Below are 12,946 nucleotides of genomic sequence, written 5' to 3'. Positions count from 1 at the left end.
CCCGTCCCGCCCCGCTCCCTCCCCCGGCGCGGCGGATCCGCTTCCCGTCAGAGCCCCGCGGGCCTCGGCTGCCGATGAGTTTCCGGGTCGGCGGCCTGAACTTGTGCTGCCGCCGATTGTTGACCGCGGCCGGAGAAAGAAGGAGCGAGCCGGGGCTGCGGCCCGGGCCGGGAGCAGGAGGCGCGGCGGGAGGGCGGGCGGGGAGGCGCCGAGGCGGAGCGGCCGCCCGGGCCTGGGGAGCGCCGCCGGCAGCAGCCGCTGTCAGCGCCGCCGCCGCCGAACAAAGGGGCAGCGAGCCGGCGGCAGCCGCAGCGCCCTGACCGCGCCGGGCAGCCCGGCGGGCTGAGTGACAGCCCCGGCTGCCCGCGGGGCTCCCGCTGGAGTGGGCACTCCAGAGGGCGCCGCAGCCGGAGCGGAGCGGGAGAGACGAGCGGCCGCTGGACACATGGAAGCGCTGGGTGGTGGGCGCGGAGGCGCCGGGAAGGGCCAGGGAGAGCCCCTGTGAGGAGCCGGTGAGTGCCCCGCGGCGCTGGGCGAGGCTCGGGCGGGGGCTGCGGGAGGGCGCGGCGAGGGGAGCCCGGCCGCGGGCACATCGGGGCGGCTGCAGCGCCCGCATCGCGGGGGGCCGGGCCGGGAGGCGGCTCTGGGGGCGCCTCGGCAGGAGAGGGGAGCGGAGCGGGGGAGGCGGGAGCGGCCGCGGGCGAGGTGAACTGGCGGCAGGTTATCGAGGCTGGAGTGGCAGGGGGCAAGGGGGATACCGGGAGGCGGCGGCCGCCAGGCCGGGGGATTAAGGGGCAGAGAGGCCGCCGCAGGTCCCGGCTCTCGGCCGGCGGGGGGCCCTCCCCTCGGGACTGGCCGGGTCGAGGCGGGTCGGCGTCAGCAGAGCCGGGACGGCAGAGACCGTCGGAAAGTTTGGACGGCCTGGCTCCAGCCAGCTCCCGCTGCTGGGCTCGTGCCCGCCTTGTTTGTAGCCTGGAAATCCTGCCCGGAAGGCAGAAGGGGAAAAGTACGAGTGGCCAGAGTGGGAACGTGTGCGGCGGGGTGAGCTGTGGCTGCATGACCTGGCTTCCTGGCTGGGGAGCGCCGTCGGAGCAGCCCTTGAATGAAATCAAACGCTCGCGATCTCGTGGGATTTCTGCACAACCCCCCCCACCCCCGAGTTAAAAATTGAGTCTTGATACCGTAACAGTTTTATGTAAGTAGCACTATCGCTCTCCCAGGCATGTCTAAGCACATACTGGAAATTGGGCAACTTTTAAAAATTAATCTAAATAATTTATGACTACTCAGTCTGTCTCTTATTTACAGTTCAAATAGTACGCAGAGGAAATACAGAGTCATGAAAACGCTCGGCAGAGTAAAGCACTAATACTACAGCTTAAATTGTTTTCATGGATCCCTCCATTATGACTAACTGTCCTTGATTGCTCCTTCTTTGAGTGCATTTCTGTGCTTATGGGTTCCAGAAATGGAGTTTTAGTTGCAGACATAACATCAATAATATGTTGTAATTTAAGTACACTCACTAACAAGAAAGAGGCCACTGTTGAGAGGATTTTGGCTGTAGAGGTTAGCAATGAGATGAGACTGTGTCTTCCTTTACATGTATGCCTGTTTTCTCCTTTCATCTCTTTGACTTTCAATACGAAGCGTAGTGGATTAATTTCTCTTTAATCTCCCTTGCGTATAGAGGAAAATTACTCTCCTTCCTTGCGGGGAGGGGGAAGGGCTTTAGTCATAAGGAAAGCAACAGCATTTTTCAACTACTTGGAGCGTGGCTACTTAGAACTTGCTTGGTTAATATGTCTACACAGAAGTGAACTGGTAGAATTTATAGCATTTTTTTTTCTTTTTTTTTTCTTTTTTTTTTTCGTGGACATGGGAAGAGTAAATGGCTGTCCTTAGAAATCAGAGATGAAATTACAGAAGAGGCTTCTGGAAACTTTAATTCCAAGACTTTCGGTGGTTCTGTACTGGAGCAATTCATTTCTTCAACAGATTTTACTTTAGTCCTTAATCAAAAGAATAAAGTATTTTAATATTACAATATATTATTCCTGAATTACAGTATTACTGTAAATCTACTAAAAAGCTAAACAGTGTTAGGGGTGCCCTCTCTTCCTATATGCATATATGAAAATTAGTTTTAAAAGAAAGAAAACAAAAAAAATCTTACAACATTGGCACTATAATAATATCAATAACCAAAACCCAAAAATTAGGCAAGTAAGTTTTATGCAGTCCCTTTGATTTTTACTTGTGCCAAACACATCTAGAGAGGACTAAGCATGTACATACGTAAGTACATGATTTGGCTTATTGAAAAAACCACGGAGTTTTCTGGATGTGGTTACATATTGCATGTGAGTTTACATGTATCTGTTATATGTTCTTAGGTGGCCTACACACTCCAGAAAATTACAGAAAACTGAGCATGTAAATTTGAAAGGGAATGCCTTTTAAAGCTGTCAGGTTTTATTCAACTGAACAACTATAAAAATGGTTTTGCAAAATGTCATAATGTCTTTGTTCACTGTATAAGACCTTGTTAACAGTGTGGTTGATTTATTCTGTCCCAAGCAGTTTCTCACTCCTGGTCTGTGACACCTCTGCTGTGATTGCTTAGCACTATATTTCTTTTTATTTCAGTAATTGAGCTTTCTTTATTAATCATTAACTAGTTTGACTAACAGGGTTTGTGGTGTTTTGGGTTTTTTGTTTGGTGGTTTTGTTTGTTTGTTTGGGGGGGGTTCGCTTTTTTTTGTTGTTTTTGTGTTGGAAGGATTTCTTCCGTTGTTTTGGTTTTGAGGATTTTGTTTGGTTAGTTGGTTCAGTTTTGCTCTTTGGATACCCTGTAGTTACCGTTACTTGACTAGTTCATTAACGTCACCTTGGAATCTGATAAGAGAAGTTGCTCTTTGCGGTTGCCAGTGTTGAAGTTTTGTCACCTTTGCTAAGGTGACTCATGCCAGTGAGAAAGAAAATTGAGAAGCTGGAGGTTACCGATACATGTGCTGAACTAGTTAGGTTTCAAATCACATTACTGTATTTGCATAATTGGTAATGATGCATAGCAAAGAGGGATCTGTTTTGCCTGAAAAACAGCCTTGTGGAAACTCTGAAATGTTGAAAATTACATGGAAAATTCTGTTGTCAACACCATTATCATGGCTCCGAGGAGATGCTGTTGCAGCCTTTCAGTATACAAAGGGGGCCTACAAGAAAGACAGAGAGTGACTTTTTACCAGGGCCTGTTTTGACAGGACAAGGAGCAACAGTTTTTAACTGTTTTATATAAGGCAAAGACTTCTTTTGACCTAAAGCTTATTTGTAGTACTGCTAATATCCTTGAATTTTCTATAAGGAGTTTTATTGGAGTTGCTTAAGAGATATTTTCATTTGGTGGTTTTGCTTACATTTATATTTTAAAGCAGGTAAATTCTGAACTTTGCCCCTTGGATGATAATTGTAGTTAAAATAAGGTAACAGCTTGTAAATGGATTACTGCAGAGAAGTAGAAGGGTCTTGCTGCTGAATGCTTGGGATCCTTCCTGATTCAAGTGGCCTTATGGAGAGTCGGTGTGACAGTGTTGCAAGAAAAGTTACTCTTGTAACTTTTCTTCTTCAGTTTTGTACTGACAAGGAAGACCCATGGACAAAATAAATCCTCTAAAAGTAAGTTTTATATTGGTGCATAAACTTACTGGAAATCAATATTTGCACACAGCCTGCAGTATAGTAATGTTATTTTTTTACAATAAGTTAGTGTAGTTTAAATATTACATCATGACAACTAAGATAGTGTATTATTAATTATTATAAAATAATTCTTATGTGCAGGCTTCTATGTTGGAGAAAACTTTATTAAATTTCCTGGGGATTTTCCCTACCTAAGGGAGTTTCCCAGTTGCTTGTGCTTACCATTTTGACACACCTGAAGAACTTGCAGTAGACATGTCATGGAGGATTCTTTATCTTCTCTCTGCCTGGCTGAATGCAGCGACCTAAGGGACGGGGGCAATAATGACAAGTTCCTGCCCAGTGCAGCAAGTGTGTCTCCTCTATGGCTACCCTACCCCCCCACATGCCCACTTAATACTTTGGAGTCCATGCACATGAAACCGAACAGTTACAAGAACAATGATTCATCTAGCTTGGAGGTTCTGCCAAGGTTAAGTCGACCTATACCCTGCATCAGAACTGCTCCCACAAAACAAAAAATATCATTGTCATGAGAGACTCCCTTCTTGAAGGGAACAGAAGGCTCAAAGAGAAGGATCTGCTTCTTGGGGAAGTCTGCTGCCTCCCTGAGACCTGGGTAAAAGATGGGAAGAGAAAGCATTCCACTGTGATATGGCCTTCAGATTAATATCCATTATTGATTTTAATTTTTTTTTTTCAGGTAGGCAGCAGTGAATTTGCAACAAGAAGTCTGGAAGGTAATGAAGGGCAAGTTTCAGGGCCTTAGTTAAGAGATCAGGAGCACAAGTACTGTACTTCTGTATCCTTCCAGTTGCAGTGAATGATGAGGGAAGAAATAGCAAGAACCAGCTGATCAATGCCTGGCTCCAGGTCTGGTATCACTGGCGGAATTTGGGGTTTTTTGATCATGGGTTGGTTTACATGACATCAGGTCTGCTGGCAACAGACAGGGTACACCTGTCTCAGAGGGAGGAAAGGATCTTTGCACAGGAGTTAGCAGGGCTCTTAAGAAGAGCTTTAAACTACATTTGAAGGGCAAAAGGGATAAAACCAGGCTTGCTGGAGATAAGCCTGGCAGCAGCACACCTGTATTTGAGGGGTAGTGTGCTATTGATGCCCTTTGATCTTCCATCTCAGTGAAGGCAGGGGATGGTGATCCATGTGGCAGCAAAGACCAGGGGTTGTTGGTGTGTTAGAAACCACAGAAGCATCTGAGATTGGTCATACAGGAATTAGGGCTTCTCCCCCCCAAAAAAGTGGCATCAATAGCCTGGTTTAAGTGCTTCTACACCGATGCACACAGCATGGGCAACAAATAGGAGGACTGGAAGCCACTGTGCAGCAGGAAAACCGATATAATTGACATTAGAGAAATATGGTGTGATGACTTACAACTGGAGGGCTGCAGTGGATGGCTGTAAACTCTTCAGAAGAGATAGTCAAAGAAGGAGGGGTGGTGGCGTAACGCTGTGTTTTAGGGACTGTTTGTATTGTCTAGAACTTAACTATGGTGTCAATAGGGTTGCTTATGCATAAGAATCAGGGGGAAGGCCAACAGGACAGATACCCTGGTTGGGAGCCTGGTGTAGACCATCCTGCCAGGTTGAAGAGGGAAATGAAATATTCTCTGAGCAGGGAGAAGTTGTACAGTTGCTGGCCCTTGTTCTCCTGGGGCTCTTCGACTCACCAGATGTCTGCTGGAAATAGGGTACAGTGGAGAGGAAACAGTCTAGGAGGTTCTGGAGTGCCTGGAAGATAATTTTCTGACAGAGTTGATGAGTAAACCAACTAAGGAAGGTGACCTACTGGACTTATTGTTCATGAACAGATAAAGGCTTGTGGGTGATGTGCTATTCAGAGGCCATCTTGGGCACAGTGATTGTGAAATTACAGAGTTTTCAATTCTTGGAGAAGTAAGGAGGTGCTCAGCAGAATTGTTACCTTGGGCTTCCAGAGGGCAGACTTTGGTGTATTGAGGAGACTGACAAACTTTTGGGAGACATTCCTGAAAAGCAAAGAAGTCCAGGAAAGCTGGATATTCTTCAAGAAGGAAATCCTAAAGGCGCAGGAGAAGGCTGTCCCCATGTGCCGAAAGAAGAACTGGCAGGGAAGGAGACCAGCCTGACTGAGCAGGGAGTTTTGTCTTGAAGTCAGGAGAAAAAGGAGAGTCTATAGCCTTTGGAAAAAGGGGCAGTCAACTCAGGAGGACTACAAGGATGTCGTGAGGTTACACAGGGAGAAAATTAGAAGGGCCAATTAGAACTTAATCTGGCTACTGCTGTAAAAGTTGCTACAATGAAGTGTTTCTATTAATACACTAGTAACAAAAGGAGAGCCAAGGAGAATCTCCATCCTTTATTGTATGTGGGGGGAAACAAAGTAACAAATTACGAGGAAAGAGGAAGAGTTCTGTCAGTCTGACCTCAGGGCCAGGGAAGGCCAGATCATCTTGAGTGCCATCCTGTACATGGCATGTACAGGACAACCAGGGGATCAGGCCCAGCCAGCATGGTATTATGAAGGCAGGTCCTACTTGACCAACCTGGTCTCCTTCTGTGACAAGGTTACTCGCTTAGAAGATGAGCAAAAGGCTGCAGACATTTCAGTAAAGCCTTAGACACCATTTCCAACAGCATCCTCCTGGAGAAACTGTCTGGTTGCATGGGTGTACTCTTCTCTGGGTGAAAAAACCTGTCTGGGTGTCTGGACCCAGAGAGTGATGGTGACTGGTGCTACTTCCAGTTGGCAGACAGTCACTGGTGGTGTTCCCCAGGGCTCAGTATTAGGGCCAGTCCTGTTTAATATCCTTATCAATGATCTGGATGAGGGTATAGAGTGCACCCTCAGTAACACCAGTTGGGCAGGAGTGTTGATCTGCTGGGGGATAGCAAGGCTCTACAAAGGAATCTGGACAGGCTGAATAACATCCGTTGGAAACTGATTCTTTTCCCCAAGTACTTCATCTGATGATCACGTTTCCTTGAATTCAGCATAGAAAATAATCAGATTTTTCTAGTTTATAAATGTGATTTAGCTTTTAAAACACACCCTGCTTGTTCTTATAGCAGGTACTTTAAGTGACAGTGGGAACATTATGTCCTGTTTGTGTGCAGCTGTTTTGGTCCTTGCTGTAAATTATTACAAATTAAGTAACTTAGAGGGGAAAATTGTATTTGCTATATTTATTAGTTTGAGTTGTGTTTGTAGTCCACTTAAGATTTCCTCTTCAAGGAAATTCCAGAGATGTTAGTTGGGGTAGGTAATGCCCCCCTGGCCTTTTATTTCAAATGGATTTCTAATAGAAATTTTGAAGGCAGAGTTACTAATTTTTGTATATTTCTATCAAAGCTGTTGTGTAGAAACTCAAAACTGACTGTATCAAAAAGCAATAGTGTGTTTTGTAGGATGCACAGATGAAGCACTGATGATGATAATTGAAATACTTCCTGTTATGAGCCAGCCTTTGGAGAAGAGATCATGATGTAGACTCATCAATGTTTTTGCACAAAAAATACATCAAATACTGGTTCTATTAAAGTTTAGTTTAGACTTAAGAATAGGAATTTTAGGACTGTTGTCATTTATTAATGAATTTTTCTGTGTAGTGAGGATTTGATTGTTACTGTGCTGCTGTGATATGCAGTTGTGTGTTTCTCTTTGTATTTTTATTAACTACTAGGTATGTAAGATATGCAAGGCTGGATGCACATCAGGAATTATTTTCAACAGTAGCAACCTGTAAATGGTGTTGCAACAGAATTTTCCTCTGAAATATTTTTTTATTAACTTGCCTCTGAAAATTACTTGCAGAATTGTTACTTTTTTAGGATTTTTTATTTTTAAATCCAGATGACTCTGCTGTTCTAGAGCTCTAAGCAGTTGAGGGACAAGCAAACATATTTATCTCCAGTAAACTCTCTACTATGTTGAAAGACTGCAGACAGACATGTAGAAATGTCCTGGCAGAGTAGAGACTATCAAAATGGTGAATTTCTTTGATGTTGTGAAGAAACTGCAAAAATGTGTAGCTACTAAAGTGTGAAGATCAAAGTTTCAGCTGTGTTAATAATTCAGGTTATATGTTTTAACATTTTAAGAACTTATTGACTGATGCAGTTTCATTCACATTTGCTAAATAGTTGAAGTTGTCTCTATACCTGTAAGATGGGGATTTTGTTATATTAAAACTCAGGTCTTGGGACACAGCTGTATAGCAGACTTCATGACAGCAGAACATGTGATTCTTCAGCAATGATCTGACACATTCTGTAGAAATACTTCTACAAAACTGTAATACCGAATAACATAGGCCTATGAAGCATTGTGAGTTATATGTGGTTCTAAGAAAAAGTGTTTGTTTTTTATGAAAGAATTGCTGTTACTTGCATTCTCTGAAAGTTTCTGTATGGAAGTACACAGCCTGCAGAATTGAGACATTACTAACAGCTCCGTAGCTTATTGCAGTATAAATATACAATGGCTCTTACTTTAGGCCCTTTTCCCAGACTTCTTGAGAGCCACTGACACAGATACTTAGTGTATTTAGTTCTCCATATTTAGAACGATGTGTTGGAGAGAAATCTTTCATTGGAGCTATTTCAGTGAGTCATCAAGTGCAAACTGCCCATTAAAAAAAAATATACTGAAGAGGCTTTATTTGGTGACTTGTGTATTGAAGTACAAGTTCTTTGTAACATCCCATTTACCAACCTGTTAATTAGTTAAAATTAAACTATATGAAAGTCCTTTATCCTTTTTAAGACATGATAATTAGTATTCAGCAGAATTAAATAGTGCAGCTTTGCATTTACAGTCTTAATTAACTCCCTGTTTGAGGTGATGGAATGCACCTTCAGCAGGCTTGTTGATGACACCAGGTTGTGTGGGCTGGAGGGCAGGGCTGCTCTTCCAGGAGACCTTGACAGGCTGGAGGAATGGGCTGACAAGAACCTCACAGTGCTGAACAGAGTCTGGACAGAATAACTGTAATAGTACAAGGCTGGGAACCGATGGCTAGGAAGCAGCTTTGCAGCTAATGACAGTACTTTCCTGGTGGACACCAAGATGAATGTGAGTCAGCAACGTACCTTTTAGCAAGAATGAAACCGGTAGCTGTATTTCTATCTAGCCAGTAAGTATTTCTATCAACTTGACATTTGTGTGACTGCATCAGAAACAGTGTCTAGTTTTGTGCTTCTCAGTATAGGAGAGATGCTGACATTCTGAAACAGGTCTAGAGGAAGACTGCCAAGACAATTAGGGGATAGAAGCATATAATGTAAAAAGAGAAGCTAGAAGAGCTGAGTGTCCTCAGTGTTCAGAGAAGACTGTGGTGGTGGTTCTTGTTTTCAATTAAAAGACAGAATCAGAGTCTTTTTGGAGGGGCTGTGAGACAATGGAAAAAGTTCCAGCAAGGAATGTTTCAACTATACATTAGGAAAGATTTGCATCATGAAGGTGGTCTAATGTTGCCATAAGTTGTCTAGATAGGCTGTAAGATCTCTGTCATTGGAGATACTCTGAACTTGATTGAGGACGGTCTTGAGCAGCCTTGGAAGCTCTGGAGATTGCCTTGGGTAGAGGATCAAAGCAGTTGACCTCCAGAGGTTCTTTCCAATATAAATAAGTGCTTACTCCATATCACATGATATGATTGCACAAGCTCTTTCTCTGTCCTCTGCATACAACTGGTTCTGGCCCAGCTGACGTGTGTGGCCCAGAGAGTTTTGTAGTTACTAGTTTTTTGGTCATCTTACATGATTTGCACTATATGGCTCAAATCCTGTTTTTTAACCTGACTTCTGCATAGTCAAAGATTTTAAGTGATCAATCAGTTTAATGCTTTGAATTATCATGTGTCTGTCATGAAGTAGACTAATCCTGAATAAGATACCTCTTTTCCAGAGTTTTGTATGTTTGAATAACGTTAAGGGTTTTTTTCTGTAATAAGACTTACTTTTCCTGCTATGCAGAAGTAACCTGATTAGTTGTGCGTTCTTTCAGGCAATGAAATAAATGTATAATTATAATTGGAATATGGACTTATTCTGGTTTTTGTTTGTTGGGGTTGGGGTTTGTTTTTGGGTAGTCGGTTTATTGGAGCTTTTTGGTTATTTTTTTTTCCCCCAAATTTCATAAATCCAGACCTTCTCATAAGCAAGTGGCCTGAGGTTTATAATTATTTAGTTAATAAAGGAATAGAAAGTTAAATTCATTTGTCTGGAATAGGAGTTAGACAGGCAGCATGTTCTAGTATAAAATACTTTATTGTAGTCTTTAATTAAAAGGAGTTAATCTGGAAGATTTAGTCTTTGTTACTCTAAATGTAATTACAATATAAAATATGCAGACCTGAATAAAACAGTCACATAATTCTACTGTAAATGCAATGTAAAGTTCCTATTGATTTGGTCCTTATTTCATAGAAATACCTTTTAAGTTTATTCTCACTGAGCTGCACTCAGAAATCCTGTTGATTTTTTTTTTCCCCTGCACATATTCATATTATGTATGTGAGTGAGGACTCAGTATGGAGAACCAGAGTTTTTATATCAGTCTTCAAGAAGGTGATTAGTTAATTTTTTTATCCCTCCCCCCATTCTGTTTTAGCTATTTGTATCATTTTCTAAGATAATGAGTCAAATTTCTCCTTAATTAGTTGCAAGCCTTAAAATTATACTGAATTAACTTCAGTTTTTTTAGGTTGTGGTATTCGGGTAGCCATGAGGAGTAACTAATAATGATGTCCCTCATTATTTTGCAAGTATACAAAAGTTCTCAATTTTGGCATCTACTCATGAGTGCAAGGGAAAAAAATCATGAACCCTGAAATCATGTGTTTTTTGAGAATAACTTCTGCATGAGTAATACAATTTCTAGCAAAACCACACAGTATTTTTTGTGTGTCTTCAGCATGCTTTAGCTCCTTCAAAGGAACGATGACATTCAGATCAAAGCAGACTGGGTTAGTGCTAAATGGAGGTGTTCAAAAAAGTTTCTTTTTGAAACATAAAAACTCAGTATGAACTTTGAACAGAAAAATATTCCTGAAACAGTCTACCCATGGCTTACTTTGAAAATAAATCCTTTCACATTCCTACAGCCAGACAGTCCACCCTAATCAAGCCTTGCTTTAGCTATTGTATACTTTATTTTCCCCAGTGCTGCCTCAGTCTGCTTACTGTAACACTTTGATTCCTGTTCTCCTTTCCAAACTGCCCACCCAGCTGCTGTATCCAAACAGCTGTAACCCAAGGGCACACGAGAAATGTTCTGATGCAGTAACTGTATGTTGTGGCCCGATTCCCTTCAACTGAGGAATAACAAATTGTTTCTGTTTAAATGTGCTACATTCTATGAAGTGAAAGTGGCTTTAACATTTGTCCTCATAGAGTTGAAGACATGAGAGCAGTATTCTGTTTTCAAAACGAATTAACTGAAACATGAGGCTGTAAAATGCAAAGTTTTGGGCTTCTTTTAAAATATACCTTGCTGTTCTAGTTGATTAAGGAAATAAGATTTCCATGTTACACAGACACTTGATTATATCCTGAAAAAAGTGAGCAAGCTATTGCATAGGTGGATTATATGCCTTTTAGAGTAGATGGTTCCATCATCCCCGATTCCTGGAACATTCCAGCCTCATGCCTTTCTGTTGCAATATAATAGGTTTTCACACAAATCACCACTTGAAAAGGGAGTCTCTTGTGTTTATTTCACCTCCTTATAGAGATATATTTTGATATTTGTATATGCTGTTTTTTAAGCTCTTAGGTGCTTGCTTCAGAGATACTTCTTACTTATACTTTGTTACAAGTAGCGACTTTGTTACAAATAGCGTTCTGTTTCGCTTCTTGTTTGTTGCTCTTTTTCCCCTTTTGAATCCTCTAGAGAGTAATTTTATGTGATTAGAACATCCTTTTACTTGTGCAGAATATTGTATCAATACATAGGGTAAAAAGACATCAGAGTGGCTTTTTAAAGCTATTTGTGCCTGTTGAAATTTTCAGAAGCCCTTAAAACTTAAATCTTCTACTTAATATCTCAACCCTATTGATAAAGTAGTGTTGTTTCTACGTATCCACCAGCAATTGAAACTCAGGTTCATGGACTGTTCCCTAGCAAGTTTTAAGTCTATTATGAAATATTGTGCAACAGAATAAGTGATATAGGAGGGAAGGAAGAGATTGTTGTTAAACATCACCCTTTCCCAAAGTGCAATTGGAGAGGGACCACATTAGACATATTTCTCACCACTCCCTGCTTCAAGTCTGTGTTTGTTCAAAAAGCTTTATGCCAAGTTAGTAGAGTTTGTTCTCACTGGAGTCCTGCTGGGCACCTGCAGCTACACTAAATGCCTTTCATCGGTTCCTGTTTTTTGACTACCAGGGTAGCAGAACTTGGACTTTTCCCTCTAGGAAATGCAAGCTCACCTGTGTCCTTTCACTGCCTGTTGGACAGGAATTTTAGTTGTCTTTCCACCTGGGTCTTGCTTGCCTAGTGTCAGGCACTAGAATAGCATCTGCTGCTGATATTAACAATCATGTGGAGTTTTACATAATGAAATTAAAACTGGATCCAGACAGGGCTACCACTTTTGCTGACATTTTCGTTAAATGAAGTTGCTGTATCAGTTATTTGTTGAATTTACATCCTGATACACTTTGATACTCCTTTGTACACTGCTCAACCTGGGTTCTTGCAAGCTTGGGTGCAGTTTACAGCAGCCACTGCTCCTCTGGTGCTGTGATGCCCGCTCAGTGTCTGCAGTCTCCCACTCCATCCAACTACATCCTCCAGTCCATACCCCATCCACCATCCCCATTTAAGCACACAGCCACTGTCAGAGTAATAACTGATAAAATAATGCTGGGCTACAAAAGAAATTTTGTGAAAACTGTTTTGACTTCAGTGAATGCAGTGGTGCTCATGTACTGCTTTGCCTCTAGCATCCAAACAACTGCAGGCTTTGTACAGTTTGCACATTGCTGGTGCTTCTGCTTCTGTCTGCACTTTAGTATGAGCAAATACTGTTTTGAACATATTTCCACTCTTTATAGTATGCACTGGTACAAATAGTCCTGCCTTCCTATCACTGTTGCCATGCTCTGGCCATTTGGACCATCAACATCCAGGAAGAAAATGCAGAAGGGGGGACTGATACGAGTTACATCTGTTTTGCTTCTCTGTGCAGTCATAAAGGCACATGCCAGTAAAAAAAACAAGGGAAAGTGCAGAAATATGG

At 42.3% G+C, this 12,946-nt stretch overlaps 2 protein-coding genes across 5 annotated transcripts in view; one reads left to right on the top strand and one right to left on the bottom strand.

Annotated features, from left to right (window-relative positions):
- Positions 1-47: 47 nt before the first annotated feature.
- Positions 48-1,058, bottom strand: LOC126650050 (proline-rich protein HaeIII subfamily 1-like). Its single transcript, XM_050334529.1, has one exon. It carries the CDS (start codon positions 1,056-1,058, stop codon positions 48-50), a length of 1,011 nt encoding a protein of 336 aa, XP_050190486.1.
- ANKIB1 (ankyrin repeat and IBR domain containing 1) overlaps positions 224-12,946 on the top strand; it is an 84,482-nt gene continuing 71,759 nt past the window's right edge. For 2 of the 4 annotated variants that reach the window (XM_050326893.1, XM_050326863.1), the window contains exon 1: positions 224-512. The gene's annotated coding sequence lies outside the window, so the exon portion shown is untranslated. Of the gene's footprint in view, positions 513-4,402; positions 4,440-12,946 lie in introns of all 4 variants that reach the window. The other 2 variants (XM_050326873.1, XM_050326902.1) reach the window with 2 other exon arrangements.

The sequence above is a fragment of the Myiozetetes cayanensis genome, unplaced genomic scaffold, assembly GCF_022539395.1.
Source record: "Myiozetetes cayanensis isolate MyiCay16 unplaced genomic scaffold, myiCay2020 scf1, whole genome shotgun sequence".
NCBI lineage: Eukaryota > Metazoa > Chordata > Aves > Passeriformes > Tyrannidae > Myiozetetes > Myiozetetes cayanensis.
The sequence above is the reverse complement of the archived record's forward strand: the minus strand, read 5'-3'. Positions and strand labels throughout refer to the sequence as shown.

Coding starts and splice junctions, on each gene's coding strand:
- LOC126650050 (XM_050334529.1), bottom strand. CDS start 1,058: ATGCAGCCACAGCTCACCCCGCCGCACACGTTCCCACTCTGGCCACTC.